Source organism: Lissotriton vulgaris, chromosome 11 (assembly GCF_964263255.1).
Source record: "Lissotriton vulgaris chromosome 11, aLisVul1.2, whole genome shotgun sequence".
Classification (NCBI taxonomy): Eukaryota; Metazoa; Chordata; class Amphibia; order Caudata; family Salamandridae; genus Lissotriton; species Lissotriton vulgaris.
Genome location: NC_141699.1, coordinates 382,401,444 through 382,423,596, shown reverse-complemented (window position 1 = coordinate 382,423,596; position 22,153 = coordinate 382,401,444). Strand labels below are relative to the sequence as shown.

At 46.7% G+C, this 22,153-nt stretch overlaps 1 protein-coding gene across 1 annotated transcript in view; it reads left to right on the top strand.

The window, feature by feature from the left end:
* Window positions 1–22,153, top strand: part of SFTPB (surfactant protein B) — a 98,443-nt gene that overhangs the window by 28,593 nt on the left and 47,697 nt on the right. The window contains exon 5 of the mRNA XM_086942479.1: window positions 5,532–5,678. Within this exon, the coding sequence (XP_086798605.1) occupies window positions 5,532–5,678 (147 nt within the window). The remainder of the gene's footprint in view (window positions 1–5,531; window positions 5,679–22,153) is intronic.

Below are 22,153 nucleotides of genomic sequence, written 5' to 3'. Positions count from 1 at the left end.
TGAAAGGTGGGTGCTTATAGGGGAGTATAGATTTACTACTCGTAACCAAACATATACTAGCCATATACCGCCAAGGTGCGTTCATGTGGAGTTAGGTATAGAAAATCTAGACTTACTTAGTTGTCAATATTTTACTTTCAATTTCATGTCAAATGATATTGCAGCCCATCAATATTCTGGTGTAGATACTCATGGTGAACACCTGTTGCTTTATGAACAGCATCCAATTTGAAGTCAGAATTGAGTGGTTGGCAAGTGTCTGGGGAGATTATGGAGTCCTTGTAGAAAAGTGTAATACCTTATCTAAAGGTAGAAATGACTGAGGGACCAACTAGTAGGCTCAATCAATCAATCAATGGCTTGTAAAGTGCGACTAGTCACCCATAACGGTCTCAAGGCACTGGGGGAAGGGGGTGCAGGTCCGTTGAGGCGCTGTGGTCCAGCCAAAGAGCCATGTCTTGAGGTCCTTCCTGATTTGAGGCAGTGTCTGTGATTGCCTGAGGTGGAGAGGCAGTGTGTTCCAGGTCTTTGCTGGGAGGTAGGAGATGGATCTTGCTGCATCTGTGGTCTTGCAGATAGGTGGGACGATAGTTAGGGCCAGCTGAGTGGAGTGGAGGTCTCTAGTGGGTACGTGGCATGCGAGGCAGTGGTTGAGGTACATAGGTCCTGCATCGTGTAGGGCTTTGTAGGCGTGTGTGAGGAGCTTGAAGGTGATTCTTTTGTTGACTGGGAGTGGAGGTCTCTTAGGTGGCTGATGATGTGGTTGCAGCACGAGATGTTGAGGATGAGTTTGGCGGTGGCGTTCTGGATGTTCTGCAGTTTCTTGAAGAGTTTCTGGGTGATGCCAGCATAGAGTGCATTGCCGTAGTCGATTCTGCTGTTTACAAGTGCGTGGGTGACCGTGTTTCTGGACTCAGTGGCAATCTATTGGAAGCTCTTTATGAGTAGGTGTAGCGTGTGGAAGCAGGATGATTAGACAGCATTGATCTTGCGGCTAATTTTGAGCAAGGAGTCCAGGATGAGACAGAAGTTCTGCACATGGTCTGCGGGTGTGGGTAGGTTTCAAATGCTGCAGGCCACCATGAGTCATCACAAGTGGAGGGGGTGGAGCCTATGATGTGGGCTTCAGTCTTCTCGGAGTAGAGCTTGAGGCAGCTGGTCTTCATCCAGGTGGCGACAACCTTCATCCCATCATGACAGTTGTTCTTGGCGACCGTGGGTTTGTTGGTGAGGGAGAGAATCAGCTGGGTGTCGTCAGTGTAGGAGACGATGAGGAGTCCTTTGTTCCCGATGAGGGCTGCGAGCGGGGCCATGTTGAAAAGGGTGGGGGTCAGGGAGGAGCCCTGAGGCACTCCGCAGCAGATCTTTGTGGGTTGCAAAAGGAACAGAGGTAGTCTGACTCTCTGCGTTTAGCCGGCGAGGAAGGAGCGGATCCATTCCAGGGCTTTGTCACAGATGCCGGCGTCATGGAGTCTTGTGGATAGGGTGCAGTGCGGTACGGTATTAAAGGAGGCCAAGAGGTCCAGGAGGATAAGGAATGCAGTTTCGCCTCGGTCCAGGAGGGTGCAGCTGTAAACTGTGGCAGTGAGGAGAGCAGTCTCGGTGCTGTGGTTGCTTTGGAAGCTGGATTGGGAGAGGTCCAGGATGTTGTTTGCTTTGATGAACTTAGAAAGTTGGGGAGTTGATGGCCTTCTCGATGACCATTGGCTGGGAAGGGAGAAGCGAGATGGGTCTGAAGTTCTTGAGATCTGTCGGGTCCAGAGTGTTTCTTCAGCAATGTGTTGATCTCTACTTGTTTCCTGTCTTCCGGAAAGGTGGCTGAATTGATCGAGCAGTTGATGGCGTGGCAGAAGTCAGTGGCAATAGTGACACCTGTCCTGTTGAAGACGTGGTGCAAGTGGGGGGTCAAAGTGTTGGCGCAGTCAGAGATCCAACGGCAGAGGTTGCGTGCTGCGCTGTTTGCATCTGTGGATGTCGGTGAGGGATTTCACTGAGGGCGGTGGTTAGCTGTTCTTCAGCTACCTTGTTCCAGCTTCTAAGAGGGTAGCGGTAGGCATGGTGGTGTATGGTGGGTTTGGTGATGGCAATGGGGACAAAGCAGTGGTTGGTCCCCAGCTCAGCTCAGTGCTGTGGCTGAAAGTGATATCGGTGAATATGGGGTTGAGCCTTTGTCCTGCTGAGTGGGTTTGGGAGGTGACCAGTTGTTTGAGTCCAACGGTGGTGAGGTTCTGCAGCAGGGATGAGGTGTTTTTGTGATTGGAGTTGTCCAGGTGAATGTTGAAGTCGCCAAAGAGGATGTAGTCTGTGGATGCGAGAGCTTTTGGTGCAATGAAGTCGATTGCAATATTCAGGTTTATTAAGAACAAGTGCAGACAGTATTTGTGCAGTTTTGGAGGGGGGTGTATTGATGGATATCACAGACATAAAGTACTTGGAATCTAATGGCCATGATTATAGTGGTTATAAAGGATTCCTGGTGGATGGTTGTCTATAAGTGTACTCTGAAATTAACAGCTGATAATAAAGTTACGGTGACGGGGAAACTATATGGGGGATTGATAGATGTGGAGTTTAAAGATTGGCAGAAAAGTAGATGATTTCGGTTCTTGATGAATTAAGCAAGGGAGAAGAAATAGCCATTAGATGATGAGTAGTTGCGAGGTAGTCTGAGAGACTAGACTAAAGGCTACAAATGAAGATGGGAAAGGAGAGAAGATTTAAGTATCATTGGAGTAGCGATGATAAGAAAAGTCAAAGGAATAGATAATATCTCCCGAGCATGTGGTATAGAAGGCTATAAGGTTAGGGCCCATGATCAATCCTTGGGCAAACCCAATGGATAAAGGATTTGGTGGGAAGAATAATGAGAAGCATGGTACTGAAAAAGACTCATCTGAGAGGTATGGCCAGTTGAGTGCTAGTTCTAAAATGCCCAAGGCTATGATTGTGGAAAACATGGTGGAGTGATCTACAGTGTTAAATGCTACTGAGAGGTTGGGGAACATTGGTATGTAATATAAATGGTTGTGATGGTTAGATATAATGAAGTTAGGACTAAAACTGCACCCAAATGATAAGACCCACACATAAAAAAAAGGCATGGGGTTGTTGCGTTCCTATTCAGAGGTGACTTGATTTGGTATATTCCGACCAAACTGATCTTACTGTAGCAAGACCAAGGCTGATTGGCATATGGCTGGTTCCTGTCTGAAGTGGCAATGTAGGTGGCCTGATTGATTACCAGTGACTGAGGACATTCCACCCTTCACGTTTTTGCTTTTCGCAGTAATGAAATTAGCAACATGACAGAGTGCAGTTTCTGTGAGGTGAAGTGCCTGGAAAGAGGATAATTAGGTTGATAATACTGAGAAAATTAGTGTGGTGATTGAAAACAAGTCATTGAAAGATTTTTGAGAATAATTTGTGAGATAGGAGAATAGTTAGCTTGGTTTCAGGGATCCATTTGTAAAGACAATACAGTTACGGATCTGACGTATTGAGTGTTAGCTCCAGAGCAGTGAGAGTCAACAAAAAGAGAAGCTACACAATAATAAAAACTCTTGATCAAAATAAAAGTTGTTTTATGGTTTTAGGGCTTAAAGAGCCAGATGATGTGTAGGACAAGTCTGCTTCTTTAACAGAGGGATTAGCTCAACTTTGGAATTGGGTGCCAGAGGGTCTACTTTGGTGTTGTCAGTATGGTGCAAAATATGAGAAGTCGAAGGATAGGTTTGGAGACAATAGGAGTGAATTCAATGTAAGTTTGATGTTTTAATCCTCAAAGAATAAAGTAGAGTTAAAGCTGACAGAGGTAAATGGGAGACTGGATTAGGAAAGGAAGATGTTAATTTTGCATGGAAGGTATTTTAAAGTGGGTACATAGGAGGTGGTCAGGTAGATGGATTTGGGTGCATCCAATGTAGTGATGAACTGATTTAGGGCAAGAACATGATCCTCTAGATGTTCAATGATTCTACATTCTTGTAGATTTTTGTAGGATTGCTTGTTTGTTAGTCTTAATTGTTTGAATCTGGGAGATATTCAAGGTCAAGAGAAAGGGGTAGTATAGGGTTGTTCTTGGGGGGCAAACTTTGGTGAATAAGTTAATCACCAACTGAATGATTATTCTGTCTTGTGTTAATTGGATTTTAACTGGTATAAATTCTTCTTGAAAAGGAGCTAGACAAGATAGGAGTCAAAAGACATTTTTCTCTTACGTATTATTTCTTTAGAAACATTTTCTAAATATTTACTTTCTCTAGGAAGGTTTGCTTTTTGACCTGTGCGATGTCATGCAGATTTGCAGAGAGCACTATCACACGGGAGGATATACTGGTGCTGAGCAGGTGTGGGTCTAGACCAACCTAGGGCATAGAGAGACCATTGCTCCTCAAAAAGCCAGGTTTTCAGCTCATTGTGGATTTTGAGGAGTGAGGACGAGGTTCTTTAGTGGCAGGTTGTGCCATGATGTAAAAGTGATGTAAGAGATGGCTCAACTGGTTTTCCCGATTTGTGGGATGTGTTCAAGTAAGAGTCCAGGCGAGCAGAGCTGTCTGGAAGGTTTGTGAAATTAAATGCGATTGTTGAGGTATGCTGGGCAAATTCTGATTAATTATCTGTATTTTTTTCTCAATAGGCTAATTTTATAAATTGTTATAAAAAATCACAATTTTTCGCTATATCTTTGTTTATATTCTTAATGCAGTTCGTAACATCTTTGGCTTTGGCATAGATCTTTTTGCAACGGTTTTAATTTATGGTGATTTTCACATGTTGAAGAGCCAGCAGCCATTATACTCAAAAGTATGAGTTTATACCGATCGAATTTGCCCAAACTTTGGCTTGAAATAAATTCCTTGGTTGATTATAAAATAGGCGTGACCTTATCTTTATGAATTTCTTAACAAATATAATATGGATAGTGGCTGAGTGCAAAACAGCTCCACCCACAAATACAGAGCTAGATACCTCTCCCTTTACACACACCTACATGCCTCTTTTTAGATAAAACCTCACATGTACAAACTCATATACTTCTATTTGCGCATATTCTTATGCACATCATACACCTATCTTTAGTCTACCGATACACATCTGTATTCTTTTCCTATATATACAGCAAGATGGATATATCTACACCCTTACACATATGTACATCGATATGCACACCTCTATGAACAACACACATCAAAATATGCATCAAGGTATGCATACAAGCCGCCTTTATATTCATGCTTATACACACGCACCTCTCCTTTTCTCAATTATAAATAAACCTACATGTCTCTCTCTACACACACCAACACACACACATCTACTCTTACTTGCATAAATAGACTTTTATTAATATATGTAAAAACACCATTAACACGAATTCAGGTGTGCATACAAATACGTGTCCACACACAGAGTCATTTAACATATATATACCTCTTTACGTACATAATTAAAATATATATCCCTAGACACCTGTTGGGAGGGGGTGCTATCATTTCTCACTCTGCTGATCCATCCTTATCTCTTTTCTAAAGAACCCAAATACTATCTGCAGCACTTTGGGACTATGCAAAGCCAACCAGTCAGGAGAGAAGCTGCTGATCAATCAAGTATGGGAGAAACTGTTCCCTCTTTGGAAGTGGGAAGATTTCAATCGGCCCAATGGAGAAACTGGAACTATGGTAAGAAACCTGTTGCGAGTCAGATCTGTGAACAGCAGTTTTTATATAATGGTAAAAGCCTCTTTAGATCAACCCCAGAACACACCGAGCCCAATTCACGTAGGGCATCTGCACTCGTGGTGGAGGCCCCACAGTCGAGGTGGAGGCTCTGCAGTTGTGTGGGACCTCCGTACTGCAGTTACCCATTGCAGCCCCCCCCCGCCACGAGTGTGCCCCCTTGTCTCGACTGCCCCCTCCCAGCCACAACTGCGAGTCTTCGCTATGAGTGCGGAGGCCCTTTGTGAACAGGGCAGCTCCTCCACTATGGTGGGGTAGCGTTGCCCCACTGCTTTTAAGCATTGCAAAGTAAAGGAAACACAAAATGATAATAACTTTGAGTTATTATCATTTTATGTTTCCGTGCTGCTTTGCTGGCGGGCGGGTGGGCGGGGCTGCTCTGCTCTCGGAGCAGGGCAGGGGAGGAGTGGTTTGCCCACTCTTAAGTGCACATGACTGGTTGACCGGCACTCTCGGGCCGCCCTAAACAGTAATGCAACCTTCCCCTTTTCTCCATGCCAGCTGCATTACAGCCTGCGCGGAGTACATGCCCCGGCCCCATTCCCTGGCTGAGTGTCGAATAATGATGCTTAGACCAATCGCAACGCTGCATTGCAGCATTGTGATTAGTCAGGGGAGCCTGGCTGTGCTTCCTGTTCCTCGAATCTGATGAGGAGCGCAGGAGCAGAGACATGGGACCTGGCGGCAAGGTATATTGATCAGTACATAAAATTAAATCAGCAGACACGTGTTTCGTCACACCAAGTCAGGATGTGACTCTTCCGGGCTGCTGCTCGGTAGCAGGGATCTGGAAAATTCGCAAGACCGGTGAAAATCCAACACGGTTGCGGTATGGTGCAGGGAAACTCTGGAATGGATAAAACCAATGGACAAGTGTGTCCAGGACTGGGTGAAACAGGAAGTTGAAGCACTGCGAGTGTCTGGCATCTCGTGTTCCGGGTAATGGACACCGATCAAGTTGAAATATATTACTTCCACATGAAACAATGGATGTCGACCTTCATCATTTCTAAATACGAAAAAAGATTAATACGTTTGTTTTACCAACACCGATATTACACTGTATACGTGTGCACAGGACTTTGAGTTTTACTATTTCTTTTGATGTCTTCGACATTCTATCTACCTCTTACATTAAGGACTTGATGGAGCTTGCAGACTTCAATCCACTCAAAGCTAAACTCCTGATGGAGACATGGGGATACAAAAAAATATTCTTACTTTGTCGCTCACTAGTGTTTCATACCCCTGACATGTTTGACAAACTTAAGCAGGCATGGGAAAGAGCTGTGGGGTCTTTCTCGAATGAGGAGGGCACGAGGTAAGATGATTTCAAAATTAGCGGCATTGCGATCCGATTCCAGGTGATCTAACTCAAATACCTACACCACACATATCTTACTAGACATAAACTATGGCAGTTTTGAGCAGATCAAATCCCCTAAGGGCCTACGATTTGCTGACCAACATGGAAACTTCCTCCATACTATATGGCTATGCCACAAGCTTAGGCCCTTTTGGAAAGGACCCTGTGGGAGGAATAGCAGTGGGAGACGGAAGACGACCCCAAGTTCAACCTATTGTACATATCATCTCACCTAGATACCAATGCATATACAATGTCCTTTCTTTGGATTGGTCTTGTAACATACAAAAGAGTAATAGACAGGGACTGATGGAACAATGAACCTCCAGAGATAGAGGTGTTGCAGCAAGGTTTGGAGCACTGTATTATCTTGGAGATCCCCATATACAAATCAAAAGGCTGCCCAGAAACACTCCAAAATATGTGAAGATTGAATGAGATAGGGGACACTTTGCAGCATAGCGGCCAAGGGTCATGTCGGTCGGCACGGGAGCAGCGGGAACCACATCCCCCAGCTGCCCCGGCCGACGCAGGACCAGTGACGCCACATCAGCGCCCAGAGGCGCTACAAAGTGAGAGGGGCGCCGAGCGTCCAGGCGGGACACTTTGCAGCATATCGCGCCGTGAGGGGAACGGCTCTGAGGCTTCACAGGGTCACCAGCGTCTCCCCTACCTTCCTGCGCCGTGAGGGCCAAGGGTCATGTCGGTCGGCACGGGAGCAGCGGGAACCACATCGCCCAGTTGCCCCGGCCGGCGCAGGACCAGTGACGCCACATCAGCGCCCGGAGGCGCTACAAAGTAAGAGGGGCGCCGAGCGTCCAGGTAGGACACTTTGAAGCATATCGCGCCGTGAGGGGAACGGCTCTGAGGCTTCACAGGGTCACCAGCGTCTCCCCTACCTTTCTGCGCCGTGAGGGCAACGGCTAGCGGCCAAGGGTCATCTCGGTCGGCACTGGAGCAGCGGGAACCACATCCCCCAGCTGCCCCGGCCGGCGCAGAACCAGTGACGCCACATCAGCGCCCGGAGGCGCTACAAAGTGAGAGGGGAGCCTCCCGCCCCGCGGGACACACGGGCGGCGCCGGGCTGAGCCCGGGCAGAGGGCGGGCCGTCTGTGGCTGTCAGGGGCCAGAAGAGGCCGGGCCGGGCCACCCCCCTTGGCTGGACAAATGGGTAAGCGAAAACACCTGGGCCCTGAGGGACAGGGGGCCAAAGATGCTAAAGTCCCCCGTAAGGCGGATACAATAATCTCATACCTCACATCAGCGGTTGGAGCTATTAATCAAAAAATCGCCAATGCTGAGAAAAAATTGGAACTGGGCAAAGCCCCAAGCCCCGCTGACACTGAACCCTTACTACCTCTACACCCCACAGTGGTGATTCCATCGGTTGAGGAGCTGCCGGCTAGTAACCCTGATGTTATTAACCTATTAGAGCAGCACACTGAGAGTGGGGAGTTGGGTCAGACTACATCGCCTAATAGCTCTAGAAAGAAAGCCAAGAAATCTGGTAAAAAAGGTACCCCCATTTCTAATCACCAGGATCTTGTCAAAGACATTTGTTTAATTATGGGGGATAAACTGGAAGACTTGGTTACTGCTCGTCTCGAGCCAATACTGGAAGAGATTGGTAAAGATATTGTGGACTGCCTGAATAGCTGCCTGGCAGGACTATTAAAGAGGTGTGAGAGAATTGATACATTTATAAATGACTTTTGAGCTAAAGGGCAACTACCAAAGGATATAATTAAATCCAATGTCACCCAGACTGTGGAGTCAATGGAATGTACCAAAGCTAAAACCATTCCACCTAATGTACAAACACACCAAATTCTGGTTCCACCAATTCAATTGTCAACCCCACCTTGTGTCCCCTACTGTGGCGCTACTACCCAATCCACCATACCTGGTAACGCTGTGGTAAGTTCGATCAGCTTGCCTAACCATAGTCTATCCAGCACTGCTAAACTACATTTACCTCCCCAAGCAGCTCCGTTTGTAGCAGTAATATGTGGTGTTCCACCTTTACCCCATAATGAGAGAGAGTCCACTAGAGATCTCTTAGACAAATCTATAGGGTGGTGTAAGCAATATTCGAGTAGTGAACTTGACATTTCCCCCTATATTATTATGGCCAGAAGGGTGGGATGGGTTGGACACGGAAACAAGAACATTATGGGAGATTGTATAGTTGTTAATTTCTCAGATAAAGGAGTGGCAGATAAATTATTCTGGGATGGATCACCGATAATTAATAATGAAATCAGACCACTCCCGTTGGGATACTTTTATCCACCAAGGCGGGGCCAAAAAGTTAATCTACTCACACAAAAGTTAGTTGGGAATAAAAATAGCCCAACCTTAGGACCATGTGATTTTGTAATGCAAGCTAAGGTTGGGCCCTCAGTACCCACCATTCAGTATGCCCCACGACTCACGACAATGACATCACGATTGAATAATAAACATACAGAAGGTATCCCTCTATCTAATCGGTACTCCCCACTTTTACCCACAAATAATCTGGTTTGACTAGAGAGGACAAACGTCACCAACCAGACCTCTTATGAGCTAAGTGGGAAGACCTGTAGGATCCTTAGTTGGAATATCGCAGGACTAAGATCTAAGGTTGAAGATGAGAATTGGTTGAGTTTTATCTCATCTTTTGACATTATCACACTACAGGAAACATGGGATACTGATAATAACTTTGAATTAGATGGATTTGTTCATTTTAACATTTTGGCTACACCAAGCGCATCAGGTAGAGCAAAAGGTGGCTTATCTACATTAATCTCACTCAATTTGAAAGGGAAAGCCAAATAGCTACAGACTTGCTCCCCACACTTCTTGGTTGTAGAATTGTCAATGTCAAACTTGATTACCATTTTGCTAATCAATTTTTACAACTCTCCTGAATTTGTTAGTAATAACCAAGTTTTGTTGTCACTTGATGAATTTTTGGAAAACTATAAATTAAGTAAATGTGATTTCGAGATTATCTTGCTGGGAGATTTTAATATTCACCCTTGTAGTAGAAACTGTATAGTTAATGATAAGGATGGCCCATCCCTCGCGCTTCCTACACACTTTGAACACACAAAAGGTGGGGAGGGTTTGGAGAATTTCTTGGCAACCCACAATCTATACGAATCTAGTTGTTGTCCGCTGGGACCAAGACAATCAACATACAAAGGGAAAGACACAGCAGGTTCGGTCATAAACTTTATTTTTATTTTTTCATTTATTTTGGCTTTTATTTTAAGCTATAGAGTTGTAGACTCTATTTTTAGCGACCACAAACCCGTGGTATTAGAGGCATCACAAGATGGATTGATTGATTTTAAAAATTCTAAAGAATCTGGAACACAAACAGTGATAAATTTAATACCTAAAGACAAGGGGAGAAGGCTAAAATGGTCTAATGTAACACCAATCAGTTTTCTACAAGAAGTTCTAAATAAAGTAGAAAGGGAAGTTGGCATTTGCCTGGACCCCCTGTCGTCCAATATTACCATTGTTCAGGCTTTTAATAGACTATGTCAACAAGTTAACAATGATTTAACCCTGAAAACAAAAACTGGGGGACAGAAAGTTATACGGTGGTTTGATTCTAATTGTTCAAGGGCTCATTCTGCTCTGTTAAAGGCACTAAAAGAGTCACCAAGAAATAAACCCGTTATAACACAACTAAGGAAGGAGTATAAACAGGCCGTCTTTACTAGGAAGAAGGACATTAAGGAACAGGCATGGCTGGATCTCCAATCTTTAGAGGTCCTCCGGGATAGCTCCAAATTTTGGGAAGTTATCAACCATTCATACTTCTCAGGAGCAGATAGTCATTCCATGGAGTGTGTCATACCTGACGACCTGTGGTTATCACACTTTGGTAATATTTATAGAAATATTCTAACTGACCAACCACAGGATAAGCTCACCCATCCAAATGTTGACTTAATTGAGGTCTTTCAACCAGAGGAAATTGAAAAAGCAATAAATGAGACATCTAAAAATAAGGCCCCAGGCCCTGACGGGGTCCCGGCGGATCTGTACAAGGTGGCACCTAAATTTTGGGCCAAGATCCTGACGAACGTGTTTAATGCCGCCAGGGCCGGTACGATCCCACAGTCCTGGGCCACATCTATTATCGTACCAATTTTTAAAAAAGGCCTAAAGAGTGACCCTGCCTGCTACAGACCTATCTCCCTAATTGACTCTGCGGTTAAAATCTTGGGCAGAGTCATTTTGGGGAGGTTAACATCTTGGCTGGAGGGCAGGGGAATTCTATCCAATTCCCAATATGGTTTCAGGGCCAAAAGAAGTACACTGGATCAATGCCTTAATTTACATTTGATCATTAGCAAATATACTGTAGTTAAAAAAGGGGCCTTATATATGGCATTCATGGATCTCTCCTCAGCCTTTGACCTGGTTAACAGGTCAAGGCTGTGGGGGGTCCTTTTGGAAATAGGCATAGAAAAATCATTAGTAGGCTTTCTGGCTGATTTACACCAAGGACTGAAGGCATCGGTCAGAGTTACTAGGGATGGCAGATGCACCAAACCTTTTAGCTTTGAGAGAGGAGTGAGGCAAGGATGTATCCTTGCCCCTCTCCTCTTTAAACTGTACATAAATACACTTGAGCCGGTGCTTTCTGCCCTGGGGGCCGACGTTCCGCGTGCAGGAGAGACTAATATTCCGGTCCTCCTGTACGCAGACGACGCGGTCCTTCTGGCGAGAACAGGTGTTGCCCTTAACAAATTACTGGCCTCCTTCGGGGACTTCATGACTTCCCTAGACTTAAAAATAAATACCCAAAAATCTCATGTCATGATCATGGGACTCAATGGTAGAAAGAGGAAACCCATAACCCTTGTTTGTACAGGGAAGGAGGTATGTAGGGTCCCTTCTTTCATCTATTTGGGCGTCCTATTCGATAACAGAGGCACCTGGGGTGACCAACACAAGGCCAAATCTAATGCAGTGAGCAGATCTGCTGGAGCCATCTTGAATTTCGCAAAGAAATGGAGATCAAGACCAATGAATGCAATTCTTAAAGTATATAACGCTAAGACTATGGCCATTGCCACATATGGGGCCTCGATCTGGGGATACACAAGCTCTGTCCTCATTCAAAGGGCAGAAAACAGGTTCCTTAGATCATTACTTACTGTTCCCCAGTCCACCCCCACTTTTACTATTCACTCAGAATTGGGGGTAGGGTATATCTCAGACGCTATAAAAGTTGCCCCTGTTATTTGATTACTGTTTCTAAAATTCCTATATCTTGTTCACCTCATCTATGAAAAAGGCGCAGTGATTACTAACTCACCTGATATGATGTTGTACTTTAGTTTTCAGTCTGATTTATTTATTTATTCGTTTATCCATTTATTTATTCATTTATCCACTTATTCATTATTCATCTATTTGCTTATTCATATTTTATTTTATATGTTCTATTACCCATGACTGATTTCGGCACTATTCCACTATGTCTGTATAATGATGATGCCTTATTGCTGATTTAATCTTTGTTTTTGCTTAATAAAAATGATTTGAACACAAAAAAAAAAAAAAAAAAACTTGGTTAAATGAAGAGATCTCACTTAATCATAAAATTCTTGAAGATTGCTTAAGTCTGGATGGAGTTTTAAAGATCCCTTGGATGATGTATGTAAAAACTATGTTAACCGAGGTGGGCCGTATTGATCTTTTTAATTCCCCCGAGGGCATCCGGATGGAGGATGTAAAAACAATTAAGGAATCACTGAAAAACTTTTTCATAGCAGAGCGAGAGGAAATCGAGTTAAAGAAAATGACAGTGAGAAGGAATTTTGCACTTAAAACTGTCCCAGGTCCAGAACCATATCTGGTATTCGTCAACAAACCTTTCCACCGCTTTCTTTTAATTAGATTTCGTTTGAATTTAATACATTTTCTGTTGGGCACATACTATAGATGGGATACTCCTGATAATAACAAACCCTGTGATTGTGATCATTTTTCACCTCAGGACACATTACACTTTATTATGTTTTGTGATCATTATGATAAAATCAGAAGAAAATATCTTGTTCCCATCCTTAGAGAGGCTCGCTTTTTACAAGTCAGGCCTGCGCTTTTATTTCTGCAACTTTTGCACAATGCACAAGTCACTTTCCATGTCGCTAACTTTTTAGTAGCAGGAGTACGTATTAATAAAAAGCGCAGCAAAGGCAAAAATGGATTAATTATAAACGAAATATCTTAAGTTTATCCATAATAGATAACAGATATATTGATGCTATAAAATGTTTTAATAGTCTTTTTAAACTTTCAGATTGTTTATATTGATTGTTCATGCATATGTTACTTTAGAAATAGTCTCTTTGATGATATGATATTATAACATGTTTTAATAGTCTTTTTAAACTTTCAGATTGTTTATATTGATTGCTCATGCATATGTCACTTTAAACATAGTCTCTTTGATGATATGATATATGATCTACCAAGTATATATATTATGTACATATTCTTTGTTATTGTTTTCTCTTTTTTATATCTTGTGTGTAATCCATGAATTGTATCCTGTGTCTTTTTATGATTTTCAAAAATCGAATAAAAGTGATTGACTGACTGACTGAATGAGATAGTTGGTAAATAAGGTAGAAATGGATAACGGTAGAATGTAAACAATATATGTAGAAAAGATTAGCAACAAAAAAATACTGGCACAAAAGTAGTTTTCTTGAAATTGGAGATAACAAATACTGTTGTATTGAATAGCTCCTTGTTTTAATAATATTGTACTCTAATGTAATTTAAATGGCATTCACACTTGAGAAAGGGTAGTAAAGTGTTCATAAGAAGGTCAAATTATGTGACAACGATTTTATAAAGGACATAGATTCTACAAAATGAAAATGTTTCTTATGAAAAATGCGTCTCCTTTTAACAAATCCTACAGAAAATATTACTCACCGACTAATAGTGATTTTTGTCGTACATGAAACCTCCTATATTTATGCTTTTCTTCTAACTCCTAGAGTAGAATCGTTTTTGTAAAAACATACGTTACAGTCAGCAGAAAACAAGCCTACTTGTGCACAATTCACCTAATAAAATGTTGCCTCTTTCATTTCGAATAACCCAGCTAAGTTTCAAACCCAGTCTTCAGTTTTATTTGTACTCGCTGTTCAGAGTATGATATTTAAAAGCTCGTTTTCAAGATACAGCTTTGCAGAATAGTATTTTACATTTCATCTGTATAACAAACGGCCCAGTGGTGTAACGAAACTTGAGGGGGCCCCCTTGCAAACTACATGGAGGGGGCACCCCTCCCATCCTCCGTGCCAGTCTAGATCTCTCAGGCCAGCGACCCGCCGTACTGCAGGAGATGCGGGGCGATTGTTACGCCACTGTCACCAATCAAGCCATTTTAAGTAACACTGGATGGTGGAGTTAAAGGTTGGGCTTAGTCTGCCAGCAGGCGATCATAGGTGGTGGTCTATTCATTACAGGGTCCCTTCCATCAGTACGCCAGGGAACTTTGCCCAATTTTAGGTGGGTTTCCTGATGCAGACTCTTGTCATGATATACAACATCGGGCCCACTCATCGTTCAGATTTGACAAAAGTGCATCCACTGCTCCTTCTCATTACCGTTTTAAAACATTAGACAATGCGACAATGCAGTACTACAAAGAGCACATTTTGATAATACATTTTTATTAGTAGACAATAGCAATCTTAAGAGGCATTGCATAGCTTCATACATCACTTTGACCCCAATTCCATCTCAGTCTCTCTCTCTCTCTCTCTCTCTCTCTCTCTCTTAGTCTCTCTCTCAGTCAGTCTTTCTCTCTCTGTTATTCAGTCTCTCTCATTCAGTCGGTCAGTCTGTGTCTCTCTCTCTCTCTGTGTCAGTCAGTCGGTCGGTCGGTCTCTCTCTCTCTGTCAGTCAGTCAGTCAGTCTCTCTCTCTCTCTCTGTGTCAGTCAGTCAGTCTCTCTCTCTGTTAGTCTCTCTCCCTGTCAGTCTCTCTCCCTGTCAGTCTCTCTCCCTGTCAGTCCCTCTGTCTGTCAGTCCCTCTGTCTGTCAGTCCCTCTGTCTGTCAGTCTCTCTATCAGTCTCTCTATCTCTCTCTTTCTGTCAGTCTCTCTCAGTCAATCAGTCTCTCTCTCAGTCAATCAGTCTCTTTCTCAATCAGTCTCTCTCTTTCTGTCAGTCAGTCTCTCCCTTTCTGTCAGTTTCTCACAGTTTCTCTCTGTCGGTTTCTCTCAGTCAGTCAGTCTCTCTCTTTTAGTCAGCCAGTCTCTCTCTCTCTCTCTCTCTCTCTCTCTCTCTCTCTCTCTCTCTCTCTCTCTCTCTCTCTCTGTCAGTCAGTCTCTCTCTGTCAGTCAGTCTCTCTCTCAGTCTCTCTCTCAGTCACTCTATCTCTCTTTTAGTTGGTCAGTCCCTCTCTCAGTCAGTCCCTCTCTCAGTCAGTCCCTCTCTCAGTCAGTCCCTCTCTCAGTCAGTCCCTCTCTCAGTCAGTCCCTCTCTCAGTCAGTCTCTCTCTCAGTCAGTCTCTCTCTCAGTCAGTCCCTCTCTCAGTCAGTCCCTCTCTCAGTCAGTCCCTCTCTCAGTCAGTGTCTCTCTCTCAGTCAGTGTCTCTCTCTCAGTCTCTCTCTCTCTCTGTCAGTCTCTCTCTCTCTCAGTCAGTCCCTCTCTGTCAGTCCCTCTCTCAGTCAGTCCCTCTCTCAGTCAGTCCCTCTCTCAGTCAGTCCCTCTCTCAGTCAGTCCCTCTCTCAGTCAGTCCCTCTCTCAGTCAGTCCCTCTCTCAGTCAGTCCCTCTCTCAGTCAGTGTCTCTCTCTCAGTCTCTCTCTCTCTCTGTCAGTCTCTCTCTCTCTGTCAGTCTCTCTCTCTCTGTCAGTCTCTCTCTCTGTCAGTCTCTCTCTCTGTCAGTCTCTGTCAGCCCCCCTCTCTGTCAGTCTCTCTCTCTCAGTCAGTCTCTCTCTCTCAGTCTCTCTCTCTCTCTGTCAGTCTCTCTCTCTCTCTCAGTCAGTCTATCTCTCTCTCAGTCAGTCCCTCTCTCAGTCAGTCCCTCTCTCAGTCACTCCCTCAGTCTGTCTCTCTCTCAGTCAGTCTCTCTCAGTCAGTCTCTCTCAGTCAGTCTCTCTCAGTCAGTCTCTCTCAGTCAGTCTCTCTCAGTCAGTCCCTCTCAGTCAGTCTCTCTCAGTCAGTCCCTCTCTCAGTCAGTCCCTCTCTCAGTCAGTCCCTCTCTCAGTCAGTCCCTCTCTCAGTCAGTCCCTCTCTCAGTCAGTCCCTCTCTATGTCAGTCTCTCTCTCTCTGTCAGTCTCTCTCTCTCTCTCTCTCTCTCTCTCTGTGTGTGTGTCAGTCTCTCTCTCTCTCTCTCAGTCAGTCTCTCTCTCAGTCAGTCCCTCTCTCAGTCAGTCCCTCTCTCAGTCAGTCCCTCTCTCAGTCAGTCCCTCTCTCAGTCAGTCCCTCTCTCAGTCAGTCCCTCTCTCAGTCAGTCCCTCTCGCAGTCAGTCTTTCTCGCAGGCAGTCTTTCTCGCAGGCAGTCTTTCTCGCAGGCAGTCTTTCTCGCAGGCAGTCTTTCTCGCAGGCAGTCTTTCTCGCAGGCAGTCTTTCTCGCAGGCAGTCTTTCTCGCAGGCAGTCTTTCTTGCAGGCAGTCTTTCTCGCAGGCAGTCTTTCTCGCAGTCAGTCTTTCTCGCAGTCAGTCTTTCTCGCAGTCAGTCTTTCTCGCAGGCAGTCTTTCTCGCAGTCAGTCTTTCTCGCAGTCAGTCTTTCTCGCAGTCAGTCTTTCTCTCAGTCAGTCTTTCTCTCAGTCAGTCTCTCTCGGTCAGTTCCTCTCTGTCAGTTCCTCTCTCAGTCAGTCCCTCTCTCAGTCAGTCCCTCTCTCAGTCAGTCCCTCTCTCAGTCAGTCCCTCTCTCAGTCAGTCCCTCTCTCAGTCAGTCCCTCTCTCAGTCAGTCCCTCTCTCAGTCAGTCCATCTCTCAGCCAGTCCCTTTCTCAGCCAGTCCCTCTCTCAGTCAGTCAGTCTCTCTCTAAGTCTTTCAGTCTCTCTCTCAGTCTGTCAGTCTCTCTCTCAGTCTGTCAGTCCCTCTCTCAGTCAGTCCCTCTCTCAGTCAGTCCCTCTCTCAGTCAGTCCCTCTCTCAGTCAGTCCCTCTCTCAGTCAGTCCCTCTCTCAGTCAGTCCCTCTCTCAGTCAGTCTTTCTCTCAGTCAGTCTCTCTCTCAGTCAGTCCCTCTCTCAGTGTGTCTCTCTCTCAGTCAGTGTCTCTCTCTCAGTCAGTGTCTCTCTCTCAGTCTCTCTCTCTCTCTGTCAGTCTCTCTCTCTCTCTCAGTCAGTCCCTCTCTCAGTCAGTCCCTCTCTCAGTCAGTCCCTCTCTCAGTCAGTCCCTCTCTCAGTCAGTCCCTCTCTCAGTCAGTCCCTCTCTGTCAGTCCCTCTCTCTCTCTCTGTCAGTCTCTCTCTCAGTCAGTCTCTCTCTCAGTCAGTCCCTCTCTCAGTCAGTCCCTCTCTCAGTCAGTCCCTCTCTCAGTCAGTCCCTCTCTCAGTCAGTCCCTCTCTCAGTCAGTCCCTCTCTCAGTCAGTCCCTCTCTGTCAGTCCCTCTCTCTGTCAGTCTCTCTCTCTCTCTGTCAGTCTCTCTCTCTCTCTCAGTCCCTCTCTCAGTCAGTCCCTCTCTCAGTCAGTCCCTCTCTCAGTCAGTCCCTCTCTCAGTCGGTCCCTCTCTCAGTCGGTCCCTCTCTCAGTCAGTCCCTCTCTCAGTCAGTCCCTCTCTCAGTCAGTCCCTCTCTCAGTCAGTCCCTCTCTCAGTCAGTCCCTCTCTCAGTCAGTCCCTCTCTCAGTCAGTCCCTCTCTCAGTCAGTGTCTCTCTCAGTCAGTGTCTCTCTCTCAGTCTCTCTCTCTCTGTCAGTCTCTCTCTCTCTATCTGTCAGTCCCCCTCTCTGTCAGTCTCTCTCTCAGCCAGTCTCTCTCTGCCAGTCCCCCTCTCTCTCTGTCTCTCTCTCAGTCTCTCTGTCTGTCTCTCTCAGTCTCTCTCTCTCTCTGTCAGTCTCTCTCTCTCTCTCAGTCCCTCTCTCAGTCAGTCCCTCTCTCAGTCAGTCCCTCTCTCAGTCAGTCCCTCTCTCAGTCAGTCCCTCTCTCAGTCGGTCCCTCTCTCAGTGAGTCCCTCTCTCAGTCAGTCCCTCTCTCTGCCAGTCCCTCTCTCTGCCAGTCCCTCTCTCAGTCAGTCCCTCTCTCAGTCGGTCCCTCTCTCAGTCGGTCCCTCTCTCAGTCAGTCCCTCTCTCAGTCAGTCAGCCTCTGTCAGTCAGCCTCTGTCAGTCAGTCTCTCTCAGTCAGTCAATCAGTCTCTCTCTCTCACACAGTCAGTCTCTCGGTCAGTCATTCTCTCTCTACCTCTTCAGTCAGTCAGTCTCTCTCTCTGTCAGTCAGTCTCTCTCTCTGTCAGTCAGTCAGTCTCTCTCTCTGTCAGTCAGTCAGTCTCTCTCTCTGTCAGTCAGTCTGTCTCTGTCAGTCAGTCTGTCTCTGTCAGTCAGTCTCGCTCAGTAGGTCAGTCTCGCTCAGTAGGTCAGTCTCGCTCAGTAGGTCAGTCTCGCTCAGTAGGTCAGTCTCGCTCAGTAGGTCAGTCTCGGTCAGTAGGTCAGTCTCGGTCAGTCTCGCTCAGTCAGTCTCCCTCTCAGTCAGTCTCTCTCTGTCAGTCAGTCTCTCTCTCAGTCTCTCTCTCAGTCAGTCTCTCTCTCAGTCAGCCTCTCTCAGTCAGCCTCTCTCAGTCAGCCTCTCTCAGTCAGCCTCTCTCAGTCAGTCAGTCTCTCAGTCAGTCAGTCTCTCTCGCAGTCAATCAATCTCTCTCTCTGTCAGTCAGTATCTCTCTACCTCAGTCAGTCAGTATCTCTCTACCTCAGTCAGTCAGTCTCGGTCAGTCAGTCAGTCTCTCTCTCTTTCTCTCTGTCAGTCAGTCTATCTCTCTCTCTCTGTCAGTCAGTCTCACTCTCAATCAGTCTCTCTCTCTCTCTCGGTCAGTCTCTCTCTCTCTCTCGGTCAGTCACTCTCTGTCAGCCAGTCGCTCTCTCTCTGTCAATGTCTCAGTCAGTCAGTCTCTCGGTCAGTCAGTATTCAGTTTCTGAGTCAGTCAGTCTCTACTCTCTCCATTCTCTTTCCATTCTCTCTCTCCATTCTCTTTCTCAACTCTGTCCACGCTATCTCTACTGTCTCTTTCCACTCGCTCTCCACTGTCTCTCCACTGTCACTCTCTCCACTTTCTCACTATCTCTCTCTCTCCACTGTCTCCCTCCACTGTCTCGCTACTCTCTCTCCACCCTCTCTCCCTTCTCTCTCTCTTCACTCTCTCTCCACTGTCTCTCTCCACTGTCTCCCTCCACTGTCTCCCTCCACTGTCTCCCTCCCTCCACTCTCTCTCTACTCTCCACTCTCTCTCTCACCTTTCTCCCTCCACTCTCTCTCCACTCTGTCTCCTGTCTCTCCACTGTCTCTCCACTGTATTTCCACTCTCTCTCCACTCTCTCATGATCACTCTCTCCACTGTCTCTCCACTCTCTCCACCCTCTCCACTCTCTCCATCTCCACTCTCTCTCTCCACTGTCTCCCTCCACTCTCTCTCCACTCTCTCTCCAATCTCTCCACTCTCCCTCTCCGCTGTCTCTCCACGCTCTCTCCACTCTCTCTCTCTCTCCACTGTCTATCTCCACTCTCACTCCACTCTCTCGCTACTCTCTCTCCACTGTCTCTCTCCACTATCTCTCTCTCTCCACTCTCTCTCTCTCCACTCTCTCTCTCTCCCCTCTCTCTCTCTCCACTCTCTCTCTCCACTCTCCCTCACAAAGTAGTGTGCGTTCTATGGGCGTCCACAGAAATGTTCCGGGGGGGCAAATTATTAACTTCATCACCATCCCCCTTGCACCCTTCTCCCCTCTGCCTTACACCCTTCTTGCCCTCCCTCTTGCAACCATTCTCCCCCTCCCTCTTGCACCCTTCTCCCCCTTGCACCCTCCTCCCCCTTCTCTCTCTCTATTCTCTCTCTCAACTCTGTCCACGCTATCTCTACTGTCTCTCTCCACTGTCTCTCCACTGTCTCTCTCTCCAATCTATCTCTCTCTACTCGCTCTCCACTGTCTGCCTCCACTGTCTCGCTACTCTCTCTCGCTGGTCTCACTCCACCCTCTCTCCCTTCTCTCTCTCTCTCTCCACTCTGTCTCTCTCCACTGTCTCTCTTCACTCTGTCTATACTCTCTCTCCACTGTCTCCCTCCACTGTCTCCCTCCACTGTCTCCCTCCACTGTCTCTCCACTCTCTCTCCACTCTTTCTCCACTGTCTCCCTCCACTCTCTCTCTACTCTCTCTCCACTGTCTCCCTCCACTCTCTCTCTACTCTCTCTCCACTCTCTCTCTCACCTGTCTCCCTCCACTCTCTCTCCACTGTCTCTCCACTGTCTCTCCACTGTCTCTCCACTGTCTCTCCACTGTCTCTCCGCTCTCTCTTCACTGACTCTCCGCTCTCTCTCCACTCTCCCTCGCTCACTCTCTCCACTGTCTCTCCACTCTGTCTCTACTTTCTCTCCACTCGCTCTCCACTGTCTCCCTCCACTCTCTCCACGCTCTCCACTCTCTCTATCTCCACTCTCTCTCTCCACTGTCTCCCTCCACACTCTCTCCACTCTCTCTCCAATCTCTCTCCAATCTCTCCACTCTCTCTCTCCGCTGTCTCTCCACGCTCTCTCCCTCTCTCTCTCCACTGTCTATCTCCATTCTCACTACTCTCTCTCCACTGTCTCTCTCCACTGTCTCACTCTCTCTCTCCACTCTCTCCACGCTCTCCACTCGCTCTATCTCCACTCTCTCTCCACTCTCTCTCTCCACTCTCTCTCCAATCTCTCTCTCCACTCTCTCTCTCTCCACTCTCTCTCTCCACTCTCTCTCTCTCCACTCTCTCTCAGCTCTCCCTCACAAAGTAGTGTGCGTTCCATGGGCGCCCACAGAAATGTTTCCGGGGGGCATATTTTTAACTTCATCACCATCCCCCTTGCACCCTTCTCCCCTCTGCCTTACACCCTTCTCGCCCTCCCTCTTGAAACCCTTCTCCCCTCCCTCTTGCACCCTTCTCCCTCTTCCCCTTTTACACTACTCCCCCTCTGCCTTGCACCCTTTTCTATCTTGCACAATTCTCCCCTCTGCCTTGCACCATTCTCCCCTCTGCCTTGCAACATTCTCCCATCTGCCTTGCACCCTTCTCCCATCTGCCTTGCACCCTTCTCCCTTTTGCCTTGCACCCTTCTCCTCTCTGCCTTGCACCCTACTCCACCTTGCACCCATTTCTACCTTCCACCATTCTCCCCTCTGCCTTGCACCATTCTCCCCTCCCCCTTGCACCCTTCTCCCCCTCCCCCTTGTACCCAACTCCACCTCTGACTTGCACCCTTCTCCCCTTTGCCTTGCACCCTTCTCCCCTCTGCCTTGCACCCTTCTCCCCTCTGCCTTACGCCCTTCTCCCCTCTGCCTTACGCCCTTCTCCTCTCTGCCTTGCACCCTACTCCACCTCCACCTTGCACCCTTTTCTACCTTGTACCATTCTTCCCTACCCCTTGAACCCATCTCCCCCTCCCCCCGTGTACCCTACTCCACCTCCGCCTTGCACCCTTTTCTACTTTGCACCATTCTCCCCTCTGCCTTGCACCCTACTCCACCTTGCACCCATTTCTACCTTCCACCATTCTCCCCTCTGCCTTGCATCATTCTCCCCTCCCCCTTGCACCCTTCTCCCCCTCCCCCTTGTACCCAACTCCACCTCTGACTTGCACCCTTCTCCCCTTTGCCTTGCACCCTTCTCCCCTCTGCCTTGCACCCTTCTCCCCTCTGCCTTACGCCCTTCTCCCCTCTGCCTTACGCCCTTCTCCTCTCTGCCTTGCACCCTACTCCACCTCCACCTTGCACCCTTTTCTACCTTGTACCATTCTTCCCTACCCCTTGAACCCATCTCCCCCTCCCCCGTGTACCCTACTCCACCTCCGCCTTGCACCCTTTTCTACTTTGCACCATTCTCCCCTCTGC